At 33.8% G+C, this 15,460-nt stretch overlaps 1 protein-coding gene across 2 annotated transcripts in view; it reads right to left on the reverse strand.

Moving 5' to 3' along the window:
• Positions 1–15,460, reverse strand: part of LOC149773607 (E3 ubiquitin-protein ligase rnf213-alpha-like) — a 371,427-nt gene that overhangs the window by 83,941 nt on the left and 272,026 nt on the right. For both annotated transcript variants that reach the window (XM_089946359.1, XM_089946358.1), the window contains exons 68-73: positions 14,880–15,149; positions 11,080–11,206; positions 6,707–6,969; positions 4,301–4,418; positions 753–869; positions 165–275 (exon numbers count right to left, since the gene is read on the reverse strand). In XM_089946359.1, coding sequence (XP_089802485.1) covers positions 165–275; positions 753–869; positions 4,301–4,418; positions 6,707–6,969; positions 11,080–11,206; positions 14,880–15,149 — 1,006 coding nt within the window. The remainder of the gene's footprint in view (positions 1–164; positions 276–752; positions 870–4,300; positions 4,419–6,706; positions 6,970–11,079; positions 11,207–14,879; positions 15,150–15,460) is intronic.

The following is a 15,460-nucleotide window of genomic DNA, read 5'->3' on the forward strand; positions in this document are numbered from 1 at the left end:
TTAAACTATTAAAGGTGTGCTGATGAAGGTACAATGTGCTGTGAAATATGCAAAGTACTGAATGCATACAAAATTAAAACATATATTCAGAAAAACTTTAAAAGTTTAGAAAAAAAAGGCTCAAAATATAATGTTAAAGTTAATACATTTTTTTAAAGGTGTACCTTTGGTGTAACTTTACTTTTGTCCCTTTCATATAATCTGGACATTGTAATTTCTCTATGTAGGGCAAGGCATAGCAGAATTTCCATCCTGTTTTCTGGCATCTTAGTATCCTGTGGGCAAAAATATAAAAGAATATAATGTTATAGTTGGTGATGGGTGATGGGAGTAGGAGAGGCAAGTCTTGTTGTGTCTTATCAGAATATTGGAATAACCAATGCTGCAAAGTTGGGCCAAAGTGCAGACACACTTCAGAATCCTGTCAGTTGTGTATACCATCAATCCAGCAATGTTGAATGACAATAAGAAATGAATCCTGTTTTATTTTCAGCAATATTTCTTACATGGCACATATGCTCAGAATTATGACAGATAGTTCTTTTTGGTTTGCTGGTTTTAATGGCACTAAAAGATACACTGGCTATATCATACTGAGGAATTCATGCCTTTCCCAAGGACACCAATTTTAGCTTGACTCATTTTTATATTTGGCAAAGGAAGAGGTAACAATGAATAAAAGCATCACTATGTACAGTGATTACAGTTAACTGTAACTACATGTCAGTTTTAAGGTAATATAATTTTTTTACCTTGACTGCCTTATCCAGCTGTTCAGTACCCTCTCCAAGCACCACTTTGGTCACAGCCTCTCTGATGTTAATGTAGTGGGGTCCACAAACAATGTACCTGTCTGACACCTCTCTCACCTTCATAAAAATTATGATATTTAATATTGAAAATTGTACTGCTTTTATGAGGATATCAGAATATTTTGCAGGATAAGACAAAGAATGTTTACTATATCATTTCTGAGTCATGAACTTCATTATTATTTTCACTGATTACGACTGACTTATCTAATGATGTCTGGCTGCACACGGTTGTATAATACTGCATAAAAAGCAAAAACAAAGACCCTAGGATTCTGCAGACTCTGCATCTCACTTGTGAATGGCATTACCATGACAGTTTTCTGCTCAGAAAAACCTAGTTTACAAGGATACAAACTTCAGAGACCCATTTGTGATATAGCCAATTCTTTGAATAATACAACAACTGATGTAGAAGAAACGACTATTAAAACTAGAATTCAATCCATAGTATAATACAGCAACTGATGTAGAAGATACGACTTTTAAAACTAGGTGTCAATCCATAGTATAATAGAGCAACTGATGTAGAAGATACGACTTTTAAAACTAGAATTCAATAAATAGTATAATACAGCAACTGATGTAGAAAAAACGACTATTAAAACTAGAATTCAGTCCTTAGAATAATAGAGCAACTGATGTAGAAAATATGACTTTTAAAACTAGGATTCGATCCTTAGAATAATAGAGCAACTGATGTAGAAGATATGACTATTAAAACTAGAATTCAATCCTTAGAATAATAGAGCAACTGATGTAGAAGATAAAACTTTTAAAACTAGAATTCAATCCTTAGAATAATTGAGCAACTGATGTAGAAGATACGACTTTTAAAACTAGAATTCAATCCATAGTATAATACAGCAACTGATGTAGAAGAAACGACTATTAAAACTAGAATTCAATCCATAGTATAATAGAGCAACTGATGTAGAAGATACGACTTTTAAAACTAGAATTCAATCCTTAGTATAATAGAGCAACTGATGTAGAAGATATGACTTTTAAAATAAGGATTCACTTATGAATGGCATCACTGTCATACTTTTCTGCTTTAGCATGAGAGACAGAAAACCCTGTTGTACAACCAACATTGTACCCAAATTTTATCAGAATACAGCATCTGATGTAGAAGATGTATGACTTTAAACAAATGTGATTTTAAAAAAGTTGAATACTGATGCCAAAACCACTGCTACTACCACCACATCATGAAAATTCATACCACTGTCCTGCCACAAAACAAGAAACTCAAGTGGGTCAGTATGTTGATTTCTTCTTGCAATGCTGTTGACCGCATATGGTATTAAAACAACTGTTTCCAGGTTTCAATAGTTTCTGAGCCTCATACATATTCAATGGCACATCAACATCATCTGTCCAATAGTGTGTCTTTAAGCCAGAATACTCTGTGTCAAAGCTGGTCATATTCTGTTCAGTAGTTTTAAAAACTAAAACTGTGTAACTATTGTTTTCACTTTTAGAAAAGGCAGCCATATTTGATGGCGGATTAGCATCATTCCTATAAATGTAAAGGCTTTTATGATAGGACGGTCAAATTCTATTAAGTAGCATTCTTTTAAGTTTTTCTTTTTAAAGAAGCAGCAGCCATATTTAATAACAGATTGGCATCATTAGAACAAACATAAAAACCCATCATGCCAAAACGCTTTTAGTCAAATTTGATTGAATTCTGTCTCCAGAGCGTTCACAGGTTCAGCTAATCAGATGCAAAATTACCTCATTAATATACGTGAATGTCACACATATTCAAACAGTTCTTGATGGTATAAACTTGCACATGAAATCTGATCCAAATCTTCCACAAGCATTTTTTGTTTCCTTCTCAAGTTTACTGTCTGGTGTCCATTATGACATTTACTGTTATCAACAAGTTTTATGTAACTTTAACCAGTTCATTAAATTGCTCTGCAAAAAGGACTGATGAATAGTCCTCTTCCACAAAACTGCAAACAAAGTCTCTGCATGTGCTACCTTATCCAATTTTCATCCAATCTCAATCAAGACCTTTTAAGTGACTCATTGCTCCAATGCAACAGCATCTATAGTACATGTCACACTGATTATTTCAGTAATGGGTGTCATTTTTCAGAATTTGATTATACATATCTTTAAGTGGCAAGTATTCATGTCATTTGGATTCGTATACATCCATATTCCTTTGGAAGGTCATTATTTAGACACCATGAGAGGTGCATACAGCAAAATCGATGTTAAAGTATGTAGGCATTTTTAGACAAAATGAACCTAAAGGTGTGATCCAGTACAATCCGGATTGAATGTCGCATGCTGTGATGTCACAATAAAAATTATGTATACTGATAAACAAATTTGTACTACCCTCAATTGTGATGATTCCACTTGATGCTCTTATTCTGACCCAAGTTTAGTAGATGGCCACCATTGTAAAAGTCCATAGTGATAGATAATTTTCCTCTCAAAGCTTCTTGTTCAACTTGCTGTCATATGACAAACTGAACAAACAAAGATAAAAGCTGGAAAACTGGGCAAAAGGCAATACTATGTTTCCTGAGCCTTTGGCAAAGTGAGAAGAAGAAAAATATTGAAAAAAGCCTTTATGATTGGGTACATGCTTTCAAAACTGGTACAATTCTATTTTGCAGTGTTTGAGAAGAAGCTAAAGAGAGGCTTTTCTATTTTTAGTGATAGCTGCCATACTAGTTGCAGGTCTGACAACATGCCTACAAACCTGATAGCCATCTATATGCTAAAATGCTTTCTGTCCAATCTGGTTAAACTCTGTTAAGCAATTTTTAAAAGAACCTGATTAAAGGTTTGTTGTTTCTTTTTGGTAATTGTGGTTTTATATTTGATAGCATACATGCATCATTTCAATAAATTTGACAGATCTTCATACAGGGATGCTTTTTGTTAAATTTTGTCAAAATTCTGTTCAAAACCTTTAGAATGTTTTTTCTAAGTTTAGTAATGGTGGCCAAATTGGATCACAAATCATCCTCCAATGAATCAAGTCAACAGACTTTGATACCTGAATGCTTGCTGTAAAATTATGTGTAAATTGGATAAACAGTTCTTATGAAGTTGCAGATAGCAACTGTGACTGATAATGAAGGATAGATTGAGTTGGTTTGGCTTTTGTGGGTTTAACACAATTTTTCAGTATATCCATTGTGGCAAGTATATTTGGTGAAGGAAGAACATAGGAAAGCCCCAGCCCATGGAAAACTAATGGCAAGCTTTCTCACATATCCACTGAGAATTGAACTCATGGAGACAGAGGTGAAATGGCAATGATCAGTAAAGTCAAGTGCCTTAAACCACTTAGCCATGAGGGGCTCCAATGAAGGACAGATGATAGATGAAGGCCAACAGACTTACTTGGCAGTATAAGCAAATATTAAGTATTAGCAAGGTGGAGTTACATATTATATTATAGGTATATATAATAATATTAGTCATATACAAGTGTGTGATACCCTGACCTTTTCTTCTGCAGCCTGATATTTAATCCATGAAAGGTATCTGACATCTGTCTTCCTGCATACTGCTTGGTAGCTGTCAACTCCATAACAACGACACAGATACTTGATAAAGAAGATCCTGTGAAATATAGAAGATCAAATAACTATTTACTTCTGCAATCAAGGTTCAAGGCATTTTCATTGTGTTTGTAATATTAAAATGTATTCTTCAATGACAATCAAAAAAGGCCTTTATATAGTATACAGATATAAGCACCATTTTTGACAACTGTCAAGTCCAAATCATCAGTGGCACAGCTTTCTGTATAGCTTGATCAAGCAGGATCTAACAGTGTCAACTGTCATTATTTTTTAAATTTAAGAAGCCTGCAGGAAGAGTATCCGTGATGCTGCCAGAATTTTGTCCAAAGTGGGTATCTCCCTCATCACAAAAACATATAGATTATAAAGAAAAAATGGGGGAGGGATTGCCATAGTGCAATATTTACCAAACACTTAAATATCTGTATCTCTTTCTTCCTGCTCCAATCTGTTAAGGCTATAGTGAGATCATCCCAATCTAGTTGTATTAGGATTAATAAGGATTAATCTGGTGACTGTTTCTAAGTTTAATCCATTATTAATCTTTGTATTCAATTTTGAGAAACCCATTTCACAGAACTGCCATCTTAAGGGACATCCATAATGCATGTGATCTTGGTGTGTCATGAAAGAGCTGATGTATTAAAATTCAAACATCATTTTCCAAGGGTTATTTTTCCCACAACTTTTGCAAATATTACACAATATACCTACAGTTTTGGTGTTGTATTGTAACCATTTAAAACACATACAATTTCTGAAACTTCTGTTTCTTCTTCAGCAGTTCATCTAACCTTGTTTTAGAATTATCGTCATCCATTTGACTAGAAACTCACTTCATTCTTCACTTTCTTCTTTCTGTTGCTTGCTTTGCACATTCACACCACCCCCCTTTTGAAGTTAAAAAGAATCAGTAATCTTCTGCCCAGTCATGTTTTAGTTATAATCTTCAGAAACAGACAAAATGTTTGAGTACTACGCACAAATTAGAGAAGATGGCATAAATTGACAACCTACCCCCAAGCGTACACATTTTTCTGTTATAAATAGTTGATGGAATTTCCAAACACCCATTTGTATTAACCTACAGCATAATTTTTTAAGGACAATGGTATTAAAATCAAATAGGTATTCTTCATTTTTTAATAGATTTTTACTTATTAAGTTGTCTTTACAGCCAAATAAAAATTATATATTGTGCATAGTGCACACAACAGACGTTAATCCATAAAATCCCATTTTTTCTTTCAATCATAATGACTACAGCCTTTGAACTTTTGATAAAAATCAATAGGTCTATTTCATCCATTAAATTCAAGCCCTCCACAAATTGTGGTCTACCACTAATATTCTTATGCCTAAACCAGTTTTTTTCTTCCAGTCATAGTGAATATATCCTGTGACTTTTAGAACTGAAACCAATAAGCTTTTCTTTTACTCCAAGTCCAATCCATCCACAAAGTTTAATCCTGGTTTATGTCACAGAACTAAAGATATTGTGTGGAAACCAATTTTCTTTTGTTTCTGACACAGTGACCTTATTCTGTGATCTTCTGATCCAAAATCGATAGATAGGCTTCTTCCTTATCCCAGGTGCAAGCCATTTGAAAAGTTTGGAAACTATGGCTGGCAGGGAACTTGAATTAATGTGGGGAAATAAAATTGGTAACAGATGAACAACATTATAACATAGAAAGCTCTCCAATAAAACATGCAAAAACCCAAGAAATTTCCTTTTTTAAACATATTTTGCAAGGTTTGTATTAAAGAAAATCCTCAGTTCTTCTGTAGGCAATTGGTATTATCACTGTCCAAGACTGAATAAATTAGTTTGGGATTTAAAAAATGTCAATATCCTGTTAATATTTACTCTTCAGTTTAATAAGGATGCTTTTTTAGACAAATAACTTTACATAAAAAATGTTGAAAGAAGTGTCTATGATGAATACTGCTTCAGCTCTGATGACCAGTGCAGATTTTAATTTAAAATAAAATGCATTCTGTGCCTAAGATGGCTGCATAAATTGGATTTGTCAATCATTGGCTAAAAAATACTATTTCATCAAGTTGTACGTGTTACTGAAATTGGTTACATATAAAGTACAGCTTTACAAACTGACCTGTATTTATCACCTGTAATAATGGAATTAAAACTGGGGTGACTGAATCAGTCAAAAAAGCATTTCTTTTAAAATAATTACGAAGATTTCTCTGCCTTGCTATTGTCATGAAAATGTTCCTACTGTTAGGGAAGAGCTCTGCTTAATGAAAACAAAATGTTCAAATGAACCTATGCAAATAATAACATCATCTGGATTTACTCACTTCAGCCATTTGCAATCTCCTTCACACAAAGTGGCAGCTCTGTCAATAAGCCGTCGTAGTTCAGGAGCAACCATCTGTCCTTTACTCAGCACAGTTTCCTGGATGTGCTTTGCTGTTACAGCCAGGCCAAATCTGGCTTTGGCAATTCCATACAGTCTGTCTAACATGCGTGGACTTGTTTTTAGGTCATGCACAGCATCAGTCAAATGGTTGGTTGCAATGGTAACCTCATCCTCTTTAAGACATTCCAAGTAAAATGAATCCTGAAATTTTTTATGAAAAAAATATCACACCACAGTCACAAAATATTTAGGTTCAATTTACCCTGAATGTAAGCCTCATTTTGGAACCTAAACAATACAAAATGGCAATGTCTGCATGGTCAGTCCATGATAAAGCATTGCTGTGTCCTTAACTCAAAAGTAAAAAGAATGAGCAAACATTTTTCAGAATGATTCATCCAATGTACAAACAAAATCCATTGAGCCATTTTGGATATATAAACAAATAAATAAAAAACTGACACCAAAATCTTGATGCAAATTGCTACGCCTGTGACTTCACCCCCTAGAATCAAACTGGTAAGAATGAATGTTGCAGAATGAGCTATGTTGCCTTAATAATCATTTACCTCAAGTAAGAAGAATATCCATACAGGGGTTTAGGAAATATAAGCAAATTAAAACTCTTTAAACCAAAACCTTATCACAAATTCCTGTGACTTTGATCTTGGCCCATGGTCAAAAGAGCATGTCACCCAATAAATTTTCTTATATTCTGACTGATTTACCTGAAGTATTACAAAACTGCAAAGTGGGTTTTTGAAACATCAACAAATAAAAATGCTATAACCAAAATCTAAATGCAAATTTTCAAAGAATGACCTTGAACCCAAGGTGTAATGGATAAGTGTGCATGTCACAGAATGAACTGTCTTAGCCTCATAATAATTTATCTCAAGTATGAAGAAAGGGGCCATCCATTTAGTATGTATGCATGGAGGGGGAAGGGGGGTAACCCCAATGTATATGCTTTCGTATGGGGGGGTCAACTTATAATGAACATACGCATAGGAAACGTGGTGGGTGGGGGTGAAACCTTGATAATAATTTGTCTAATACATAACCTGTTTGACTGGGTTCAGTTGGCGTTAGAATTTTTAGCAGACACTAGAAAAACTGTTTAAAGTTACACAGCTTAATACTTTAATGCAGCCAGACATTCACCATCAGTGGACTATCTGTTTTATTGAACACATTAATATTATTAATCCTTTATGGTTTGTGCATGGATTAAATATAGACTGTTCTATAGAATTTGGGGGTGGTGGTGGTGGTGGTGGTGAGTCAAGCATACATACGCAGGTGGGGGGGTGTAAACAAGTATGCATGTGTACAGGAATGGGTCAAGCTTTGCCAGATTTTTGCATACGTACTAAATGGATGGCCCCAAAACTCACAAAAGAGTTTCCAAAATATATGCAAATTAAACAAACTTTGACCAAAACCACAAGTTTTCTCTGTGATCTTGACTCAAAGATCAAAGGCGTTAGCAAGTATTGGGATAAATAAATCATCTCAATTTTATTATGATTAATACTAAGTATATTGAAAATCTATCGAGTTTAATTAAAATATGACTGGGACATACACCCCAATGTAAAAGTGGCAAGCAAGCATGTCCCAATAAACTGTCTTACCTATATACTTATGAATGCCAAATACAATTTGCATGTATCAAGGGGTTTAAGAAATATATGCAAATTAAAAACTTCTACCAAAATGTGTATGGTATGCGTGTGTGTATGTGCCGTATTTACCGCAAATGTTGGGACAAGATAAAATAATTATTCTTTTTCCTGTCCCAGAACGTATGTTGAAACATATTTTCACTTTGGTCATATGTCCTAAGACTTAAGAAATGAAATAAATTTGTATTGCATTTGTGCTTGCCTCCCCCCTGCATACTGCAATAAAATAGATAAATAAAACGCTTAATTGATAATAAAAAGAATGAAACTAACCTTGTGTTGTTATAATTTATTCCTTTTCTCAACATGAGCATTAAAGAAAAAAATATTTCCACAAAATCTGTTTAAGTAGCATAGGATTCCATACTGTAGTGTGTATCAATTATGTCTGATACCACACACCACGTTGTTCATTGACATGAACATTGAGAAACAACTGTGTGGTTGTGCTCAGAGGTTTGAACATGTTATCCGACTGAAAACTGGAGGCAACAAAATCGCAAACAAGAGGGAAATAGTCAAACGATATCTTGAAGACGCCATTCACGCATGACATGGTATTGGGTGCAAAATAATCAAGATTGAATTATATCCAGGTCTACTGTATGAAAGTATCTTGCAGATAAAAATCTTTTGAATACACATTCACTTAAGGGCAAGTGACAATATTTTCACCAGCTCGGGTTACAAAATTATCCTTACTATTTACCCGCTGACATCTATGCTCCTTTGTGTTAATTGTAACCATAGATGCCAAGCACATATAGTCCTGGTGGTGGATAAACATGACTTGCAGCAAGCAGTTAACTCCTTCTTTGAACCTACCGACAGGACAACAAAGACAAAAGTTTTTTTAATATTACAAAGCAGGCCGATCTCAGAAGCCGACTTTGGTTACTTTTTTGTAAAGGATATCAATACAAAGGTTATTTTATTGCAAAGCAAGCTGACATCAGAAGCTGACTATGGATTCTGTGATGTGAGCTCATTTTTTTTTTTTGAATATACAAAGACGGCCGAGATATGGAAGCAAACTTAGGTTCCTTTTCAACTGTATTCACGGATATTTGAAAATAAATTGAAACAATGGAACTAATTTTAAAGTGACACAATATAGTGCTTTGTGCACAGATGTCGATGACCCAGCGTCACCCAGAATATTTGGAGAAAATAAAATCATGTGATGAATTCGTGAAGGCCAGAAGAGAAGCAAATGATTTCACAAACGAGAGGGAAATAATCAACCAATATACTGAAGACAACTACCATTCACGCATGACATGGTGTTAGGTGCAAAATAGCCCAAAAAATTATTTATATCCAGGTCTACTGTATGACAGCATCTCGCAAACAATAAATCATTATTTGAAAACAAGTTCGCTTGAGTGTAAGTGACAATCTTTTCGCCAGCGTGGGTTACAAAAGTATCATTACTATTTACCCATAGACATCAGTGCATCTTTGTGTTAATTATTACTACAGATGCCAAGCACATAGAAGCCCTAGTGGTAAATAAACAAAACTGGCAGCCAGCAGTAAACTTCTTATTGAACTTACTGACAGGACATCAAAGACAAAGGTTATTTTTATTACAAAGCAAGCCGACTTTGGACTTGGAAGCCAAATTTTCTTAAATGATATCAATACAAGGGTTATTTTATTGCAAAGCAAGCTGACATCGAAAGCCGACTATGGATTCTTTTAAGTGTGCCAATTTTTTTTTTTTAGCTGTGAATATACAAAGACGGCCGAGATATTGAAGCTAACTTTGGTTCCTTTTCACCAGAATTCACGAAAATTTTGAAAATATAGTGAAACAATGGAACAGTTTTTAAAGTTACACAATATAGTGCTTCATGCGCGAACATCGATGACCCAGCATCATCCATAAGATTTGGAGAAAATAAAATCACGTGATGAATTTGTGAAGGCCAGAAGAGAAACAGATCATTTTGCCAACAATATGATCATCAAAATGGATGAAACTCTAGTGTACTTTGATCGCATTTTTGGATGGACTGACGGTAAGATGGGCGTCAAAAGTGTGAGAATTACCAAGACTAGTGCAGATTTGAAAAAATCCAACTTTTGTCCTTGCAGTTTCCACTTCAGGTGGTGTGTTGCCTCTAACAATTTTTCACGGTATGAGAAAGCTAAACAAATATTCATGTACCACAAGAATAGATCGTACATGTGCAGGAGAAGTATTGTGTTGATGCAGTGGATTAAAGAGTTTTATCTCAAGTACACAGTTTTATATTTTTTAAATAAAATTTCAGTTGGAGTGCAATTTCCGACATGTAATTTTTGAATGATTTAAAGGTGTCCCACAACTTACTACTAAAAAAACCGACGTGTCCCAAAACATACAATGCAAAAAAAAATTACTTTTAAAATTAATTTATGGTGTCCCAATAAATACGGTGTCCCAATATATATATATATATATATATATATATATATATATATATATATATATATATATATATATATATATATATATATAACCTCAAGGCACTGTATTAGAAGCTGACATAGTTGTCCCAACATATACGGTAAATATGGTATATATATATATATATATATATATATATATATATATATATATATATATATGTATTACCTCAAGGCACTGTATTACCAGCTGACATAGTTGTACCATGTGTGTTTCTATGTCTATATTATCTTCACCAATCACAGCTTGTGCTTTGTTGAAGTACTTATCCAGGATATGATGCACCCTCTCCTCACTGTAAAATAAAGTCATATTCCTTTATTTGACCATGGCTTTACATTTGAAGAAAAAAAAATCATATAAACATAAGAAGCAACTGTATTGAAAATCTGTAAGATCAATAAAATTAATATACACAGTCTGTAATTATTCTCATTATCTGCATCTACCAAACACCATGTTTTCAAAATATGTAGTAATGTTAAATTGTCCATAAAAGTTCAAGAGGACAAGTTTGGTCATTTTAAAGTAGAAAAAATGAAGCTGGAATGTAAACCATGAAATATTTTTTTTTTTTACCCAATACTGAATGTGATACTATGAAACTGTTTTGATTATGATTATCCAAATTATAGCTTCACTTCCTCTGGTTCCTCTGGCTTTATTTATTTTTCTACTGTCTGGTAGACCCAGAGTCCAGTAACCACATTTAAACATTTCTATTTCCCCACAGTATCATCATATTCATGCCATTCTGTCATCTTGCGTACACAATTTCTGGTCAAGAATTCTTTACATGGATAGGGCCAAAATAATTTTACTTTCATATTAAATTAAACAACACTTCCATTCAATTTTCAGGTCTTAGGTCCATTTCAAAAGGAACACACATACCTACCATATTACCAGAGAGTGGGAGTGGGGTGGAGTGGAGACTCAAAAAGTGCTTTGATGTCCCCAGAGGGGTCACTATGCATGACCCTCCAACAAATGTCATCAAATATTGAAAATGAATTATCTTTTCTAATAAGCTTATAGAAAATTACTGAATTCAAATATGATAAAAAAAAAAAAAAGACATTTGTTTTCTTTGAAGCATTAAATACACTTACCCCCCAAAAATATCTGGTAGATTTAGCATCGTCTAATATCACCAGCACATATATATGCCAACACTCAAATAATCACAACCAGACCAACATTAAATAAATTAAAAAAATGTACCAAGCTTCTTTCTTTAAAATCCATTGGTTAATGAATATTTCTTCAATTATATGCAATATTTGCTGCTCTCAATAGTTCAGTGGGTGGGTGTTTGAAGGTAAAACAGGTGTCATTTGAGTTTGTCTTCACACTCTTTGAAGACTGGATGGTACATTCAATGTTGTTCAAACTTCCCCAAGGATCCTGTTGAATTTTTCTCAGCACAGAACATTTTCTTTCTGCATCTGCACTGTTGTGAGGTTGTGTCAAATAGGCCAAGTGGTGTTCCAATGTCAATGGATGTCATACACTCCAGAATGGCTGACATCAAAAATAGTGTTTGCAGTATATGCAAAAAATAAAACACTTTCCCTTGTGGCAGCAGTTTACAAAGTCCAAGTCTCTCCAAGACTTCTAAAATTTAGTTTTGCTGGAATTTGCCCTCTTTGCAGTCACGCTTGTACACGATTCCAGGTATCAAAATAATAGTATTTTGCATTTTATACATTGAAGAAAATCCTGAGTTCAGAGAAACGTTATCTCTTATCACAAAATATCCAATAACCATAACAGATGGCTTGAACATTTTCATTCAAGACAATGATGTCAAATAACTTGTCTACAACATGCATCTATTCAATTGTACCTAACTTCAAACAAAATGGGTTGTTCCACTTTACCTATGTAAATTTAGCCAAATGGATTTTCCCAAAGCAGTCTTCCAAGGATTTAATAAGTCTTCACCCTATCACTATTTTTATCCAATTAAGTAAAAATGTGAACTGGTGGTTACTTGTGTATGACCATCTTACCTTTTAACTACCTCTTTGATAATACATTGTATAAACCGCCATGAGGATAGTTTTACATGGTCTCAAAGAATGACTGTTTACTGTTTATACAGACGTCATGCAGAGAGGTAACAAACTCATCCTAGGAATATGGTATGTGGAGTGGTAACAAACTCATCCTAGAAATATGGTATGCAGAGTGGTATCAAACTCATAGAAATATGGTATGCAGAGTGGTAACAAACTCATCATAGAAATATGGTATACAGAGTGGTAACAAACTCATCCTAGAAATATGGTATGCAGAGTGGTAACAAACTCATCATAGAAATATGGTATGCAGAGTGGTAACAAACTCATCATAGAAATATGGTAAGGAGAGTGGTAACAAACTCATCACAGAAATGTGGTATGCAGAGAGGTATCAAAATCATAGAAATATGGTATGCGGAGTAGTAACAAACTCATCACAGAAATATGGTATGCAGAGTGGTATCAAAATCATAGAAATATGGTATGCAGAGTGGTAACAAACTCATCACAGAAATATGGTATGCAGAGTGGTATCAAACTCATCATAGAAATATGGTATGCAGAGTGGTAACAAACTCATCATAGAAATATGGTATGCAGAGTGGTAACAAACTCGTCATAGAAATATGATATGCAGAGTGGTAACAAGCTCAGCTAACCAGATCTCATTGATACACTTAGATTGCAATCATCATTGGCCTCATACAAGCCCCTTATTTCAAGCACATCAAAATCAGCTAAACAAATATGGCTTCCTGAGTGGAAAAAAAAGCATTTATTGATGGATGATAGATCCTGGGCAATACCAATTACCAATCAATATATATATATATATATATATATATATATATATATATATATATATATATATATATATATATATATATATATATATTAATTTTTCAAGTTGGGACAAGTTATTTATTAAAACATAAATACATCATGTATTTTTTCACTGTTTTTTTCAAGTCTAAATCCACTTTTTTTTTACAATGATGAAATCTGTGCCAACATAATTCTTGATCTAAGACATGAAGACAAAGTAGTCCTTGAGGATAAGACTCAGAAATGTATCCAAGTCAGGAACTTCCTCCATGGGGTAAACATAACTTGGAGGACTGAAGGAGAATTGTCAGCAACCTTACAATACCAGCAACAGGAAACTAAAGCTGGATGTTCTCAGAAGGCTTAGTCGTCCTGTCCTTACAACATTCTAATGCTGATAAAGAGAATATTATCCATTCTTTACAAAATACAGAATAATTCAGGGGACAATCTGAATCAGAGAACTATTGGGAGGCTGTTAAGTGTGAAGCTTAATAATCATAGTGAATGTCATCAATGGTAATCAGACAGTAATCTTGTGAAGGAAACAAAAATTGCTATTGGATGTTATTAAAAAAGTCTTTGCAGTGAACTACAAGATAAATAACTCTTCTTGTTTCATTACTTGAAAAAATATTGACTCATATTAATTAATTATTACTGTAAGATTTCCATCAGAATTGGAATCTGACTGATGTTCAAAACTTGCTGTTTTATCTCTTAGTAACAATATAATAAACATTATGGTAAAATAAAATTGCACTTGTTTTCAGTCCCATTGAAGAACAAAATGTATGCTGATAAAAAAGCTATTGGTTTTTAAAGCCAATCTATTGTCAAATTTGTAAATCTTTGTTTAAAATCCCGGTTCTGCCACATGTACATAATTTTATTTTATTTTTTTCTTGGTGCACCATACTCCTACATTTTAAAGACCATTCTTTATTATCTATACCCAGAAAGTAAGATCCAAAGATCACTCTTTATTATCTACATTTCAGAAGTAGGCAGAATCCAAAGCTCATTATTTATTACCTACACTTAAGAAAGTAACCTGAGGATTAATTGTAAATATTTAATGTAACATTAAAACAAAAACAAAGTTCACATTCTGACCTTGTTCTGAGCAGTAACTGGAGCAGGAAAGATCTAAAGACTGGATTAGGATCAACGCAGTCATTAAAAATGGTCAGTTCCTTCGTCAGTTGACGAGTCTCCATTTTTCCTTGTCTCCCTGGTGTTGTTGTCATGGTGATGTATCCTAGCAACTTATCAACCACTTGGTCTGATGGAGCAGTGTTGTCAACAAAGCATAGTTGTGACACAACATCCATGAAGAAACTGTTACATTTGCTTTGGTATTCTTTGAACTTTTGAACAGCTTTCCTGAAAGGTAAAAGGATTTATTAAAAGTTAAAAGCTGCTGTGACAACCAATTTACATCCTCAAATCTGCCTGAGTGTCTGTTACTTTTTTGTGGGTTCTCATACTCCAACTGAGAAAGCACCCTCTCCAATCCCCTTATTATTTTAAGATCTTGACCTGCTTCTGTTCATATTGAATAACATGCTATTTGATAACACTGTTGATACTAATTTGACGAAAGTGTCCATATGACAATCACACCTTTGCTACAAAGTGATTGATAACAACTTTACTTTATAAGCAATTTCTATGTAGCCAGAAGACAAAACTAT

The sequence above is a fragment of the Sinohyriopsis cumingii genome, unplaced genomic scaffold (assembly GCF_028554795.1).
Source record: "Sinohyriopsis cumingii isolate HCF-2022 unplaced genomic scaffold, ASM2855479v2 utg000624l, whole genome shotgun sequence".
Classification (NCBI taxonomy): Eukaryota; Metazoa; Mollusca; class Bivalvia; order Unionida; family Unionidae; genus Sinohyriopsis; species Sinohyriopsis cumingii.